Source organism: Dreissena polymorpha, chromosome 1 (assembly GCF_020536995.1).
Source record: "Dreissena polymorpha isolate Duluth1 chromosome 1, UMN_Dpol_1.0, whole genome shotgun sequence".
NCBI lineage: Eukaryota > Metazoa > Mollusca > Bivalvia > Myida > Dreissenidae > Dreissena > Dreissena polymorpha.
Window position 1 is genome coordinate 91,142,864 of NC_068355.1, and position 13,056 is coordinate 91,155,919.

General features: G+C 34.3%; 1 protein-coding gene across 2 annotated transcripts in view; it reads left to right on the top strand.

The window, feature by feature from the left end:
- LOC127840583 (UHRF1-binding protein 1-like) overlaps nucleotides 1–13,056 on the top strand; it is a 46,917-nt gene that overhangs the window by 1,982 nt on the left and 31,879 nt on the right. For both annotated transcript variants that reach the window (XM_052368996.1, XM_052369003.1), the window contains exons 2-8: nucleotides 4,329–4,491; nucleotides 5,209–5,247; nucleotides 5,618–5,700; nucleotides 8,450–8,558; nucleotides 9,734–9,841; nucleotides 10,690–10,819; nucleotides 12,855–13,018. In XM_052368996.1, coding sequence (XP_052224956.1) covers nucleotides 4,329–4,491; nucleotides 5,209–5,247; nucleotides 5,618–5,700; nucleotides 8,450–8,558; nucleotides 9,734–9,841; nucleotides 10,690–10,819; nucleotides 12,855–13,018 — 796 coding nt within the window. The remainder of the gene's footprint in view (nucleotides 1–4,328; nucleotides 4,492–5,208; nucleotides 5,248–5,617; nucleotides 5,701–8,449; nucleotides 8,559–9,733; nucleotides 9,842–10,689; nucleotides 10,820–12,854; nucleotides 13,019–13,056) is intronic.

Here is a 13,056-nt window from a genome sequence, read left to right on the forward strand (position 1 = left end):
TGTCTGTGTGTGTGTGTGTGTGTGTGTGTGTGTGTGTGTGTGTCCAAAAACTTTAACCAAAACTTTAACCTTCTTAATAACTTTTGAAATATTGAACATAGCAACTTGATATTTGGCATCCATGTGTATCTCAAGAAGCTGCACATTTTGCACATTTTGAGTGGTGAAAGGTCAAGGTCCTTCTTCAAGGTCAAAGGTAAAAAAATATATATAAAAAATCAAAGCAGCGCATTAGGGGGCATTGTGTTTCTGACAAACACATCTCTTGTTCCCAATTCAAAGAGACCTGGCCCCATTTCCAAAATAGTGCAAAAAACACTGCAGCAAGGAGAATTCAAACACCATGATAAATAGCACAGACAACACAAGTGAAAACATCACTACGAACAGCAAGAAGCTGGAAAAGGTGCCAGCTTCATCTATTTGGGAGAAACCCTATTCAAGAATAGTGACAGGAGAGTGGTGACAGGTCTTCGAACGAAAGTGTCTGCAAAGACTGCATCAAATCTACATGTACCTGGAGCACAAGACCAACAAGTACTTCAGAAACAAGTTTTCTTCATAATTACTCATCAAATATCCAAAATGATAAAAACTCAGACATGATGATGTAAATTTGCTGACAGAAAATTGTGATCCAGCAGGAGCCCTGTGTATAGCAGCACTTGTTAGCCCACAAAGACCCCTGCTGGTGACTTTCAAACCCGGAAAATTGAATTGGTTAACATGCAAGACCGTGTGAGGGAGGTTGCTGTCTTGATGGACAATGTGAAAGGGTGGATATCCCTCCCACCCAACGGATAACTTACTACCAGCAGCCCACAACAGACCGTACTAGCTGGGAATCGCTCAGCTGTCTTTTCTAATTTCCCCCAACTGCTAGACCGGAAGAGGGAATGATGATGATGGTGATGTTGATTTACAGAAAGATACTCCAAGGTTGAAATTTTGACCACAAAGCTTTAAGATTAGCATTTATATAATGTAGTAAAAACCATTCATTTTTAAAATCAACATATATGAACTGTCAGTGCGCTATTTATGATTGCATAGTATGTTTTTGATTTGTTGTCCTTAAAACCTTCAAATAAAGTACAATACAGATAGGGCCTACTTGTCCCACTTGAGATTTTGGGCAAGGTTGCCTTAGGTGGCCCAATTGATATTAAAAACAGGCACTAAGGAACAAAACATTCATTTTTAAAAGCATTGAGATTATCAGAAATGGCACTATACGTCAGCAAACATTTGTTCTTCAAATGATACAAAACAAAAGCTGTGAATACATTAAGCAGAATTTAATTGGTTTCCTTACAAAGATCACTTCAACTGTGTTAGTACTTCAACAAATTTGCAAAAACCATTACATTTATCAAGTACACATGCCAGTTTACCCAAATAAAGGTCCACTGATTACTTTAATTCATCAGCTAGGTTTTATTAATCCATCAGAGTGTATAAACACATGTGTGATATTGCACTGGGTTAACTAAATATGATGAAATTGGATAAAGTGTAATCTTGTGAACACTTCAGAAGTAACATTTTCATGATAGTTGCTTCTTAGCTTAGTTATATCTTCTCTGAGTTCAAAAATGGTTCTGGTCTGTTGAAAAAACATGGCCTTCAAGGTGCGGGCAGTTTTCTTTTTTTGGCTCTTTTGAAACCTTTCAAACACTATAGAAAATACATTTTTTGCACTATCATCATGAAACTCTCTCAGATAATTTATTCTAATGATATATCGGGTGAGTTTGAAAATAGTTTTGATCTGTTGAAAATCATAGCTGCCATGGGGCAGAGGAGTTTTCTTCATGTACATTGTAACTTTAGTGAATTCTGGCACTATTTTGCAATTCCAATTTGCCATGATGTGCACCCCTACTTTAGAACTTTTATTTAACTTACTAAGAACATTTGTTCTAATGATACATGTATCTCAGCTGATAATAAGAATGGTTCTGGTACATGTATATTGAATAATATTGTTGCCAGGGGACTGGATAATGTTTCTAATATGTATATAGTAAAACCTTGTGAACACTCTAGAAGTAACACCTTTTGTCCAATCTTCATGCAACTTGCAAGAACATTCTTTCTAATGATATCTTGATAATTCTGGCCTTTTGAAAAAATGGTTTAAGGGGGCTAGGCACTTTTCTTTTTGGCTTTAGTTAAACCTTGTGAACACTCTTAAAGTCACATTTTTGTTCAATGTGCATAGAACTTGCTTAGAACAATTGTTCAAATGATCTTATTCAAGGTAAACAATCGTTTGGGTCTATTGAAAAATCTGGCAATCAAGGCCTGTTTGCGCCAACTTTAACATTTTGCAATAACTTTTGCTATATTGAAGATAGCAACTTCATATTTGGCATGCATGTGTATCTCATGAAGCTGCACATTTTGAGTGGTGAAAGGTCAAGGTCATCCTTCAAGGTCAGGTCAAATATATGTGGCCAAAATCGCTCATTTTATGAATACTTTTGCAATATTGAAGATAGCAACTTGATATTTGGCATGCATGTATATCTCATGGAGCTGCACATTTTGAGTGGTGAAAGGTCAATGTCAAGGTCATCCTTCAAGGTCAGAGGTCAAATATATGTTGCCCAAATCGCTTATTTTATAAATACTTTTGCAATATTGAAGATAGCAACTTGATATTTGGCATGCATGTGCATCTCATGGAGCTGCACATTTTGAGTGGTGAAAGGTCAAGGTCATCCTTTAAGGTCAGAGGTCAAATATATGTGGCCCAAATCGCTTATTTTATAAATACTTTTGCAATATTGAAGATAGCAACTTGATATTTGGCATGCATGTGTATCTCATGGAGCTGCACATTTTGAGTGGTGAAAGGTCAAGGTCAAGGTCATCCTTCACAAGGTCAAGGTCATCCTTCAAGGTCAAACGTCATATAGAGGGACATTGTGTTTCACAAACACATCTTGTTTTATATTGCAAATGAGCCCGGTTTTTCTGTCCAGCACTTTTTAGTTACATCCCAAAAAAACATGTAAAATATAAATTTCAAGAATGTATTTGAAAATGTTGTGGCCATATTTGATCAGATTAACATAAAACTTGTTGATACATATCATAAAACTACCAAGTTCTACCCTGTTAGTACAAAATTTGTAACAAATACATGCGGATTCTGGACAAAAAAGGTATACCTTTTATAGTGCCCATGAGTTCCTGTTTCCATCACTCTACCAAAAAAACTTTGGCTACTTACTTTTATTTCAATATTATCAATAAAGGTTATTTCTTGGATATAAAACTTAAAAAAGGCACAAACCTATACAATTTTCAGTCAGACAATCATTATTTTTTATGAATGGTGATGTAACAGTTCGTGTCCAATATGTTACATCTTGAAGTCAGATCTCAAACTGTTTTTACATAACTTGTGTAGCTTCTACAAATGTTTTGATAGGAACAAGGATGAGGTCGAAACGCCGTGATGACTAATCAATGACGTTTATTTCAACGAGAATATTTAAAGATTTTGTATGCAAATCATGTTTGCTAATTGGTGTCCAATCTGTTACATCATTGACTTTAGACCAATATAATTTTTTTTTTTTTTTGAAAATTCCTTGACATATTTTTTTTTTCAATTTATTAAATCGTAGGACTTTCCACAAACTCAGCACTGAAATAAAATTTTGTGGTTAACACACCAGCTTAAAATTCACAAAATGTTGGACATCAAGCTATTTATGATGTAACCCAAAAGTACTGGACGGAAAAACCGGGCTCAAATATAAAAGCTTGTGAACTCTCTAGAATTTACATGTTTAGTTCAATGTTCATGTTTCAATGATATATTTGCCAAGTTTTAAAATGCTTTCATTTGCTTAAAAAGGACTCCTGAGGTTGGTATTGCAATTTTCTTTATACGGCTATCGTTCCACAATTTCAGCACATAAAAGTAAAGTTAATTTATTCCCCAGGTGAGCACCTAAGGGCTTTTGGCCTTTGTTGGTATTAGGCACAAAATATCAACATTTAAGTTAAAAAATATTAATTATATATTTGTTAGTTTGTGGTACAAAATAAAGATACATGTAGGTAGATAGATAATAATGTCGGTCATTTTGCTTTTTCATCATTTGTTTGCAATTAAATGATTAAAAGATAAGGTTACACTCTACTAGTTGTTGATACTTAAAAGTATCGTTTTAGTCCAGACAAGTGGTATACTGGTGTGAAACACAAATGAATTGGTATATTCCAATTCCTAACAAATCATGGTTTACATAATTGCAGAACAAGTGTTAGTGTATATCACTCAATTAATTTATTGCCTCTTATTACAGATTTGCAAAGAATCTGTCCCCTGATAAAATCAACATCAGCACTCTGAAGGGGGAGGGAGAGTTGTCCAACCTAGAGCTCAATGAAACCATACTCATGGACCTGCTTGATCTGCCCACATGGATGAGGCTTAGGAAGGCATTCTGTAACAAAGTCAGCATAAAGGTGTGACATTGTTCCGATTCTGTAATAAAGTGCGAATAAAGGTGAAAAATTGTTCCTATTCTGTAATCAAGTCCGAATGAAGGTGAATCAATTGTTCCTGTTTTGTACAAAGTTACAGTAATTATATTATAATAAAGGTACATATTTGTAGCATGACGGCTCAAAAGTGATACACATGCTTGTATGCATAATGATAATCTAATCTTTGATATTCTATAACACAGTCAGTATTAGTATCCTACACTTAACCCTTTGCATGCTGGGAAATTTGTCGTCTGCTAAAATGTCGTCTGCTGAATTTCTAAAATTAGCATTTTCTTCAATTTTTTTCAAAGAATATTATCAGAATAGCAAACAGTTTGGATCCTGATGAGACGCCACGTTCTGTGGCGTCTCATCTGGATCCAAACTGTTTGCAAAGGCCTTCAAAATTCGGTTCCCGCACTGTAAGGGTTAATTTATTGCATAAGAAGTTGATGTTTTTTTATTTTCAAGGTTTTTGACAGGTATTTAGCCTATTTTTAATACAAATGATCTACATTGTATGTGAGTATAAGATATTAATTTGAATAAGCATTTATTCACATGTTTGATCATGGCTACAGGTTGCAACATAATGTAAATGTCAATGTTATTTATTGTTTTGAACTATTGTTAAAATTTGCTTTCACACATACAAATAAATGAAAAGTAACAACTTTATATTTGCTGTTACAGATTCAATGGACTAAATTGAAATCTCAGCCCATTCGTTTAGTAAGTATATTAAGAGTTACTTGGGAGTGTTTCATTAAAATGTAAAATATGTTTTGAATTTCGTTTTTCAATATAAATGTCTAATAGACACAGGTTTCATGCAAACTTAAAGAAACACTAGCGGCCGGGTGCTACTTGATAGGCCTTGGCAACATATGTGTTATCCACATTTTTGTCGCACTTAAGATATATACATGTTTATTAAAATATTTTACTGAAAAATATGAAAAACAACCATATACATGTAAGTTTGCATACAAATTAAAAGGATTATGCACGTGAAGAAACAAAAGTGAATCTACATGATTATTATTCCAAATCAGCTTCAGTAACAGTTATAATGTTTTTCTATTGTGTGTTTCTGATACAGTTCCTAGATGAGGTTGTTTTGGAGATTGAGACGTGCTCAGAGCCACGGGAGCCCAACAGTGCCAGCCAGTTTGCCAACCAAAGGTATACAGACCTACAGATATTGTTTCACATTCATATCAGTAAGGGGAATGTTTGAGAGAAACTTTTTTGTGAAAAACAATAACTTTTTATAATGAAGTATTCATTAATGTATATAACCGCCAAAATGCTACCATCCTGTTGATCTTGTTTTTAGCTCGACTATTATATATTAAATATATATAGTGGAGCTATCCTACTCACCCCGGCGTCTGCATTAGCATGCAAATGTTAAAGTTTTCGTACTACCCCAATTATTTTCATTGTCCCTTGACATATTGCTTTCATATTTTGCATACTTGTTTACCAACATGTCCCCAACCTATAAACAAGAGCAGACAACTCTATCAAGCATTTTTATATAATTATTGCCCCTTTTCCACTTAGAATATGCAGCAAATGTTTAAATTTGCGTACTACCCCAAATATTTTCAATGTCCCTTTACGTATTGCTTTCATATTTTGCATACTTGTTAACCATTATGACCCCAACCTATAAACAAGAGCAGACAACTGTATCAAGCATTTTAACAGAATTATTGCCCCTTTTATACTTAGAATATACATATTATTGATCAATCTATGTTAAAGTTTGCATACTACCCCAAATATGTCCTGTGTCCCTTGACATATTGCTTTCATATTTTGCATACTTGTTTACGATCATGACCCCAACGTATAAACAAGAGCAGACAACTGTATCAAGCATTTTGACAGAATTATTGCCCCTTTTATACTTAGAATATGCATATTATTGATCAATCTATGTTAAAGTTTGCGTACTACCCCAAATATTTCCTGTGTCCCTTGACATATTGCTTTCATATTTTGCATACTTGTTTACCAACATGACCCCAACCTATAAACAAGAGCAGACAACTGTATCAAGCATTTTGACAGAATTATGGCCCCTTTTATGCTTGGAATATGCATATTAATGATAAATCTATGTTAAAGTTTGACAAAACAATACTTACCTGACATACACAATGCACTCCACCCAAACCATCCCCCATGCCCCCCCCCCACCCCAAAAAATAAATAGTTTTTTTCATATTTTTCTTATTTTTCAAAGATTATCTATTAAATGATCACACACCCACACCCTCTCCCCCCACCCCCATAAATTAAATGATCACACACCCACATTATACCCCCCCCCCTCTCCATGATGGCTTACGTTATACTGTCAAGCACTCGAATATCGAATAGTCGAGCGCAGTGTCCTCTGACAGCTCTTGTTATTTAACCCTTTCTCACAGTAACTCGCAGTCTGTTCAGGTTTTATGCTGTTTGCTGCTCTTAAGTAGCTAAGGTTTGAAAATGATACTTTTAAATTTGAATCAAGTATGAAAGGTCTTTAATGAAATTTAAAATGCTAAGGGACTACAAATGCGTAAAAATACATATCTAAGTGGTAAAGGTCTAAATTAAACTTTCTAAGGGACTATAAATGCGTAAAAATATGTATCTAATTGGTAAAGGGTTAAGGGATAAATGTTATTGTACTAGCTAAAAAAAATTAAGTTCCAAATTGTTTATCTTAATTGTTATGCAATGAAAGTTGTTTATTCCTAGGTCTATAGGGTATCAAACATTTTCATTGTTATTATTTTTTTATATGTAATATATATTATTAGCTATAGATCATAAGATGAACAATATACAAAAGATATATTGATGTTCATTGATACATCAAGATTAGATTAAATTGGGCTGTTGGTATTCCTCGTAAAACATGTGTCAAAACATTACCTCATGTGCACGCATCACGCACTAAACTTATTCAATTATAAGGATCAATCAACTAGTACATTTAAATTTGGTTTGCATGAAATGTGTTCAAACTATTTTCTGTAAATGCGACTCGAGTGAAAGTAAATTTCTGTGAATGATAAAAATACCTCAACCTGTATTAAATTAAGCAAATTATTGTGTACACTACTTTACAGACGCTTACCTAAACCATAATTGGTATCATACACAAGTTGTTAGTAATGTTTGGCCATAAAACACAAAAGAGTTAATCTTTTTTCTTAAAAGGCTTGTGACTATATTGGTAGCAATTAGCAACTGATGTCTTAAGCTGTAGCCTCAATTAATCTTAATTGCAGATTAGCTGTTAACAGTTACAATTGGCTAACAAGTATTGTTTTTTAGCAGGAGTTAAGTTTGCCATTAGTTTGGCCAAATGGATCTTAAATTTGAACTTTTATAGTAAACTTAAAGCACAAGCATCGTTTTTAAGAAATGTGTCTTTTGTTGGATCATTGTGACAAAAATCGCAAAAGCGGACCCAAATGAGAATGTATGGCATGTACATGTATGGTTAATTGCATAGTCTTTTCTGCTTCTACTCATCAATTATAATATATTACAGTAGTAATCAGTATTATATAAATGAGCCCAGATTTCGCACTTTCCGCAAAAACTTGATTCTTGCTAAGAAGGGACTTTCTAAAAACAAAAAATATAAAAGCGGAAAGTGCCGTCCCTGAATATCCTATGTGGACTGCATAAGCTAACCTTGGACGGCACTTTATGCACATCCATTAACCCCGCTTATCACAGAGCACAGCCACAATATATTCATTGAGATAAAGGCAGTCAGAAGCTAGGTATCCCATGCTTACAGGTCAGGAAGTTGTACCGCGTTGTCTCTTAAATTGTTTGCATACAACAGTATTTCAAATGAAAAACATGGGCATAATAATAATGGTGACAATTTCATAGCATGAATGTGTGTTGACAGGTCAGAAGGTCGCTATGGTTTTGTGGACAAGGTCATAGATGGAATCTATGTCCATATCAACTCGGTTACTGTGCAGTTCAACTCACTGAAGTTCCATGCCAATCTGCAGGTAGAGATACATTGGTAGTTCTTTAATGTCACTGAATGAAGTGGTTGATAAGTGTACACATTAATTCAGTAAGTGTTTCAATAAAATGTGCTTCAACTTTGTGTGCATAAATGATTGCTTACACATATATATATATATATTTTGGCTATTAGATCATTATAAATTATTACATCTATTAGCATTTTACATACAGAATGATAAGAGTACAGATTACGCTAGTTACTCAGTGTTCTCCAGGAAAATTTGAGTGGCCAGTTATATTTTCAAAGTAGCCGGTGATTAAGCCATACAACGGGTGTATTTGCACCATTTCAATTGAACAGTAGCCGGCATCTAGATTGATTGTAACCGGTGAAATCGACGGCTGCCGTTGCTTCCGGAGCACACTACTTACGTGAATTTCAGGATTTCAGACACATAACTTTGTCCATATGTCTTAATGCTTCACTTACATTTCTATTTTGGCATACAGTATATTCACATGACCAAGGGTGCCCAGTATTGCACTTTGTAAAACTTTGTTTTCGTCTTGTAAGTGTAGTGTAATAACTAAACAGAGTGATCTGTTATTGGCAAAAGAGGTGTAGGATTCAGTGTGTCTGCAAATAGTAATAAATAGTTAATTTTCCATATATGAGATTCGCTCTGGGATAGTAGAGCTTAATAAATATACATAAAGTATCAACACAGATTTATCTGCTCAGTTCTTGCCTATCAGGAACAATACTTTTGCTTTTATAAATTTTTTTGTCTTGGTTGCAAGTAAGTCTCTTCTTTGCGAACATTTAGTTGAGGCAGAAAGTGTCATCCCTGACTAGCATGTGCAGACTGCACAGTCTGATCTGGGATGACACTGTTAACACATGCAGTCAGTTCAGTCTGATCTTGGATGACACTGTTAACACATGCAGTCAGTTCAGTCTGATCTGGGATGACACTGTTAACACATGCAGTCAGTTCGGTCTGATCTGGGATGACACTGTTAACACATGCAGTCAGTTCGGTCTGATCTGGGATGACACTGTTAACACATGCAGTCAGTTCAGTATGATCTGGGATGACACTGTTAACACATGCAGTCAGTTCGGTCTGATCTGGGATGACACTGTTAACACATGCAGTCAGTTCGGTTTTCCTAGAGGAAGGCTAATATTAGTTTCCTGGTTATTGTTCAGCTGTCCAGACTGAAGGTAGAGAGTTTGACACCTAACTGGCAGGTGCCGACAGACATCCGTCAGACCAGGATACGCAGCGAGTCCACTGACGAGATTCTCCTCTTTAAAGTTTGTGCATGGCTGAATTTAATAATTAAATATAACTTGTTTGCAGAACTTTAAATCTTTGGAATACATTTAAAGTGCATACTTAAAAAACTGTAGTAATTGGAAAAAGCTTAAATAATTAACTATACAAAAGTGCCTACACTTGGAATTAAACTCTTGACCTTTTAGTAGCAAAATCTAACTTGCCAAGTTTTGGCCTTTGAAGCTTCGGAACACTATGTTTGAAATGGAGGTTTTTTAAGAATTCCTTCATGAAAAATAATGCAAATGATTTATTATTTTATGTATTTTCATCCATGATATTCAGTACAGCCATATTTTAATGTTTTTCTGAGTGTTACTTTGATCATTTGAATAGCTTAACAAGTAGTTAATTTTAGATGGCACTGCCTTTCTATTGGAATAAAATTGTTTGTCAAAAGAAGGACATAATTTGATCAAACCATGAGTTATAAGTTTTCCACAGAAAAATTATGATTGCTGGAAGGAATATACTGGAAATTTATGATGAAAAACATGATTATCACCTTCTGCTTTTGCGAATGTTTAAACAAATACTGAAACTGTCTGCCTTACAGAATGTATAAATCATGTGGATAAACATTAGAACAAGTTGCCAATCAATTTGACTGAGTTATTTATTATTTCATTTAAATCAAATCCTTGGCTAAATGCCTTCATACTATTATTTTGTATTAACTGATATTCATAGACCAACACATGGGAATCAGTATAGCTTCCTACATTATAATTATTTCCCAACGAAAATAATGTAGACTAACAATATATTGTTAATGTCATGCTGGTTAAATAATCAATGAATACATGTGACACATTACTGGATACAGGAAGTAGACTGGCAGACCACTCGTATTGAAGCTAATGCACGTGAAGATGAGACGAGCCTTCCATCCACTCCTCTGAGGTTGATTGCCAACCAGTCTAAGATCAGGATTGTCCTCAAGAAGAAATTAAGTGGTTAGCATTTCTGAAAACTGCTTTTTAGCTATTTATTTGTTCACAACCTGTTTATTTTGGCTTGATTGCATCAAGAGCCAAATACTTAATTAGACACAATCCAGTCAGCTTCCTGGGTAGAAGTAGTAAAGATCTGGAGAATGTCCAAATCAGAAATTGAACCCATCTACTCCTGATGCTAGACAGACGCCATATCCACAACACCACCTACACCTTGTTACCCTGGGAATGGTTCCTGTAATTTGGGAAAATAAATGTTGTCCTCACCTGCATTATGGAAATTAACATATTTGAAAGCTTCAACAAATAAAATAATACAACAAGATTCAATGAATAAACTTTAAAAGAAATTATTCAATGATTGTGTCAATTGTTATCATGTTTTTACAAGATAGAACTTAAATAAATGATTTTGGGATTGGTTTACTGAGCAAGTTTCATAGTTCACCAGTAAATTTAAAGTTGCATAGTTTTGTAATGTCAGAGTATTCACATAACAGATAACATAAGCTATGGATAGCTATTGGCCATGAGAGGATTTACGGTCATGAGAGTTTTTACATAACAAAACACACAAGCTATGAAAAGATATTGACGATGAGAGGATTTTCATAACATATAACATATGCTACGAGAAGCTTTTGGCTATCAGAGTATTTACATAACAGATAATATTATCTATGAAAAGCTATTGGCCATGAGAGTATATACATTTTTAGATAGGCATTAGGGCACTGGGCAACACCAGTTAACACTTTACCACATAGATACGTATTTTCACGAATGTGTAGTGACTTAGAACATTACATTTAATTAAAGACCTTTCTTACTAGATTTAAGTTTTAAAGGCTTCATTTCCAACCCTTAAATACTGATGAGCAGCAAACAGCTTACTGGTCGTGTACGTAATTCCGGCCTGTACGTAAAAAATCGGCCACCTGTGTTTAATCATTTACATGACCTAAACACACATGTTTTGATTATTTTTAGAACAATCAACTTGAAAACCAACCCTAATCTCAATATTTTGCAAAGTAAAGAAGCATATCACTGTAAACTTTTGCATTAAAATGTCTCAAACATAACACAAGATATTTCTCTCATGGGAAAAGTGACGTCATTATCCACTGCAAAAATCATATTCATATAAGAAACTCATATATTTGATAAAATTATTATTATTTCTATCGTATGAACTTTAATTAAGGTATTTTTTATTAATGGTATAAAAACATACATTTAAAACAAATAAATTAGGACCTAAATATAAACTTTTAATATATGAATTACCTCCCTTGATTTGAATATTAATAGTTTACATGTTGTAAAATTAAATATAAGCTGTACTACAAATCGACACTAAAGTCAACTTTTTAAACAAAATGTATTTACTTTCTTAGCTATGTTAGTAAAAATTGATTAAAACTATTGAAAATAAATATTTTTTATGAATTTGCAGTTCCCCATTAACCGTGCAGGCCTGTTAATATTTATTAAAATAGGTAGGGGGAGTAACTGGTATAATAATGTCGCATATTTTTTAAGATTCTAGTCAAAAATTGTGTTTGTGTAAACCTTTATTAATACTCTTTAAATGAGGACATTCGTCTAAAGAAATTGCTTTGTAATTGTACCTGCAGATTAAACTGAAAAGTGGCCGATTTTTTAGGTACAATTGCCTTACGAAAATTGATAGTTTATATGTCATTTATTTCTGTTCATAAAAGTAACATACACTGATCTAATTCTATTGAAATTTTCATGCTAGGTGAGTTTTGAACCCAGGATTATATATGAGAAGTTTAGTTTAAACCAGTTGCCTAAAACAAAAGATTTTGTTAAAATAGTCCCAAAAGTGGCTGGAATTACGTACACGACCAGTAAACCTGAACAGACTGCGAGTTACTCAATTTTCAATTTTCTTCTGAGTGGGAAAGAGTTAAGGGTTACCAGACTGGTAGTCATTTCAATCACTAACTCTCTATCTGGGATATGAAACCTCCTCTCAACCAGCCTCCCTATTCCTCCACCCCAGACTGCAGCTTGATGTCATCACGTGTCATCTTCCTGCTGGACGACCTTCTCTGGGTGCTCACAGACACGCAGCTCAAGGCTGCCATCCTGTACGCCAACTCCCTGCGATCCATCATTGAGAAATCTGGCGAACAGAGCAAAAGACTTGCAGCCCAGAAACTGCAGGTAGCCATTGGATCTTAGTATTGAAGATTGCATCATTT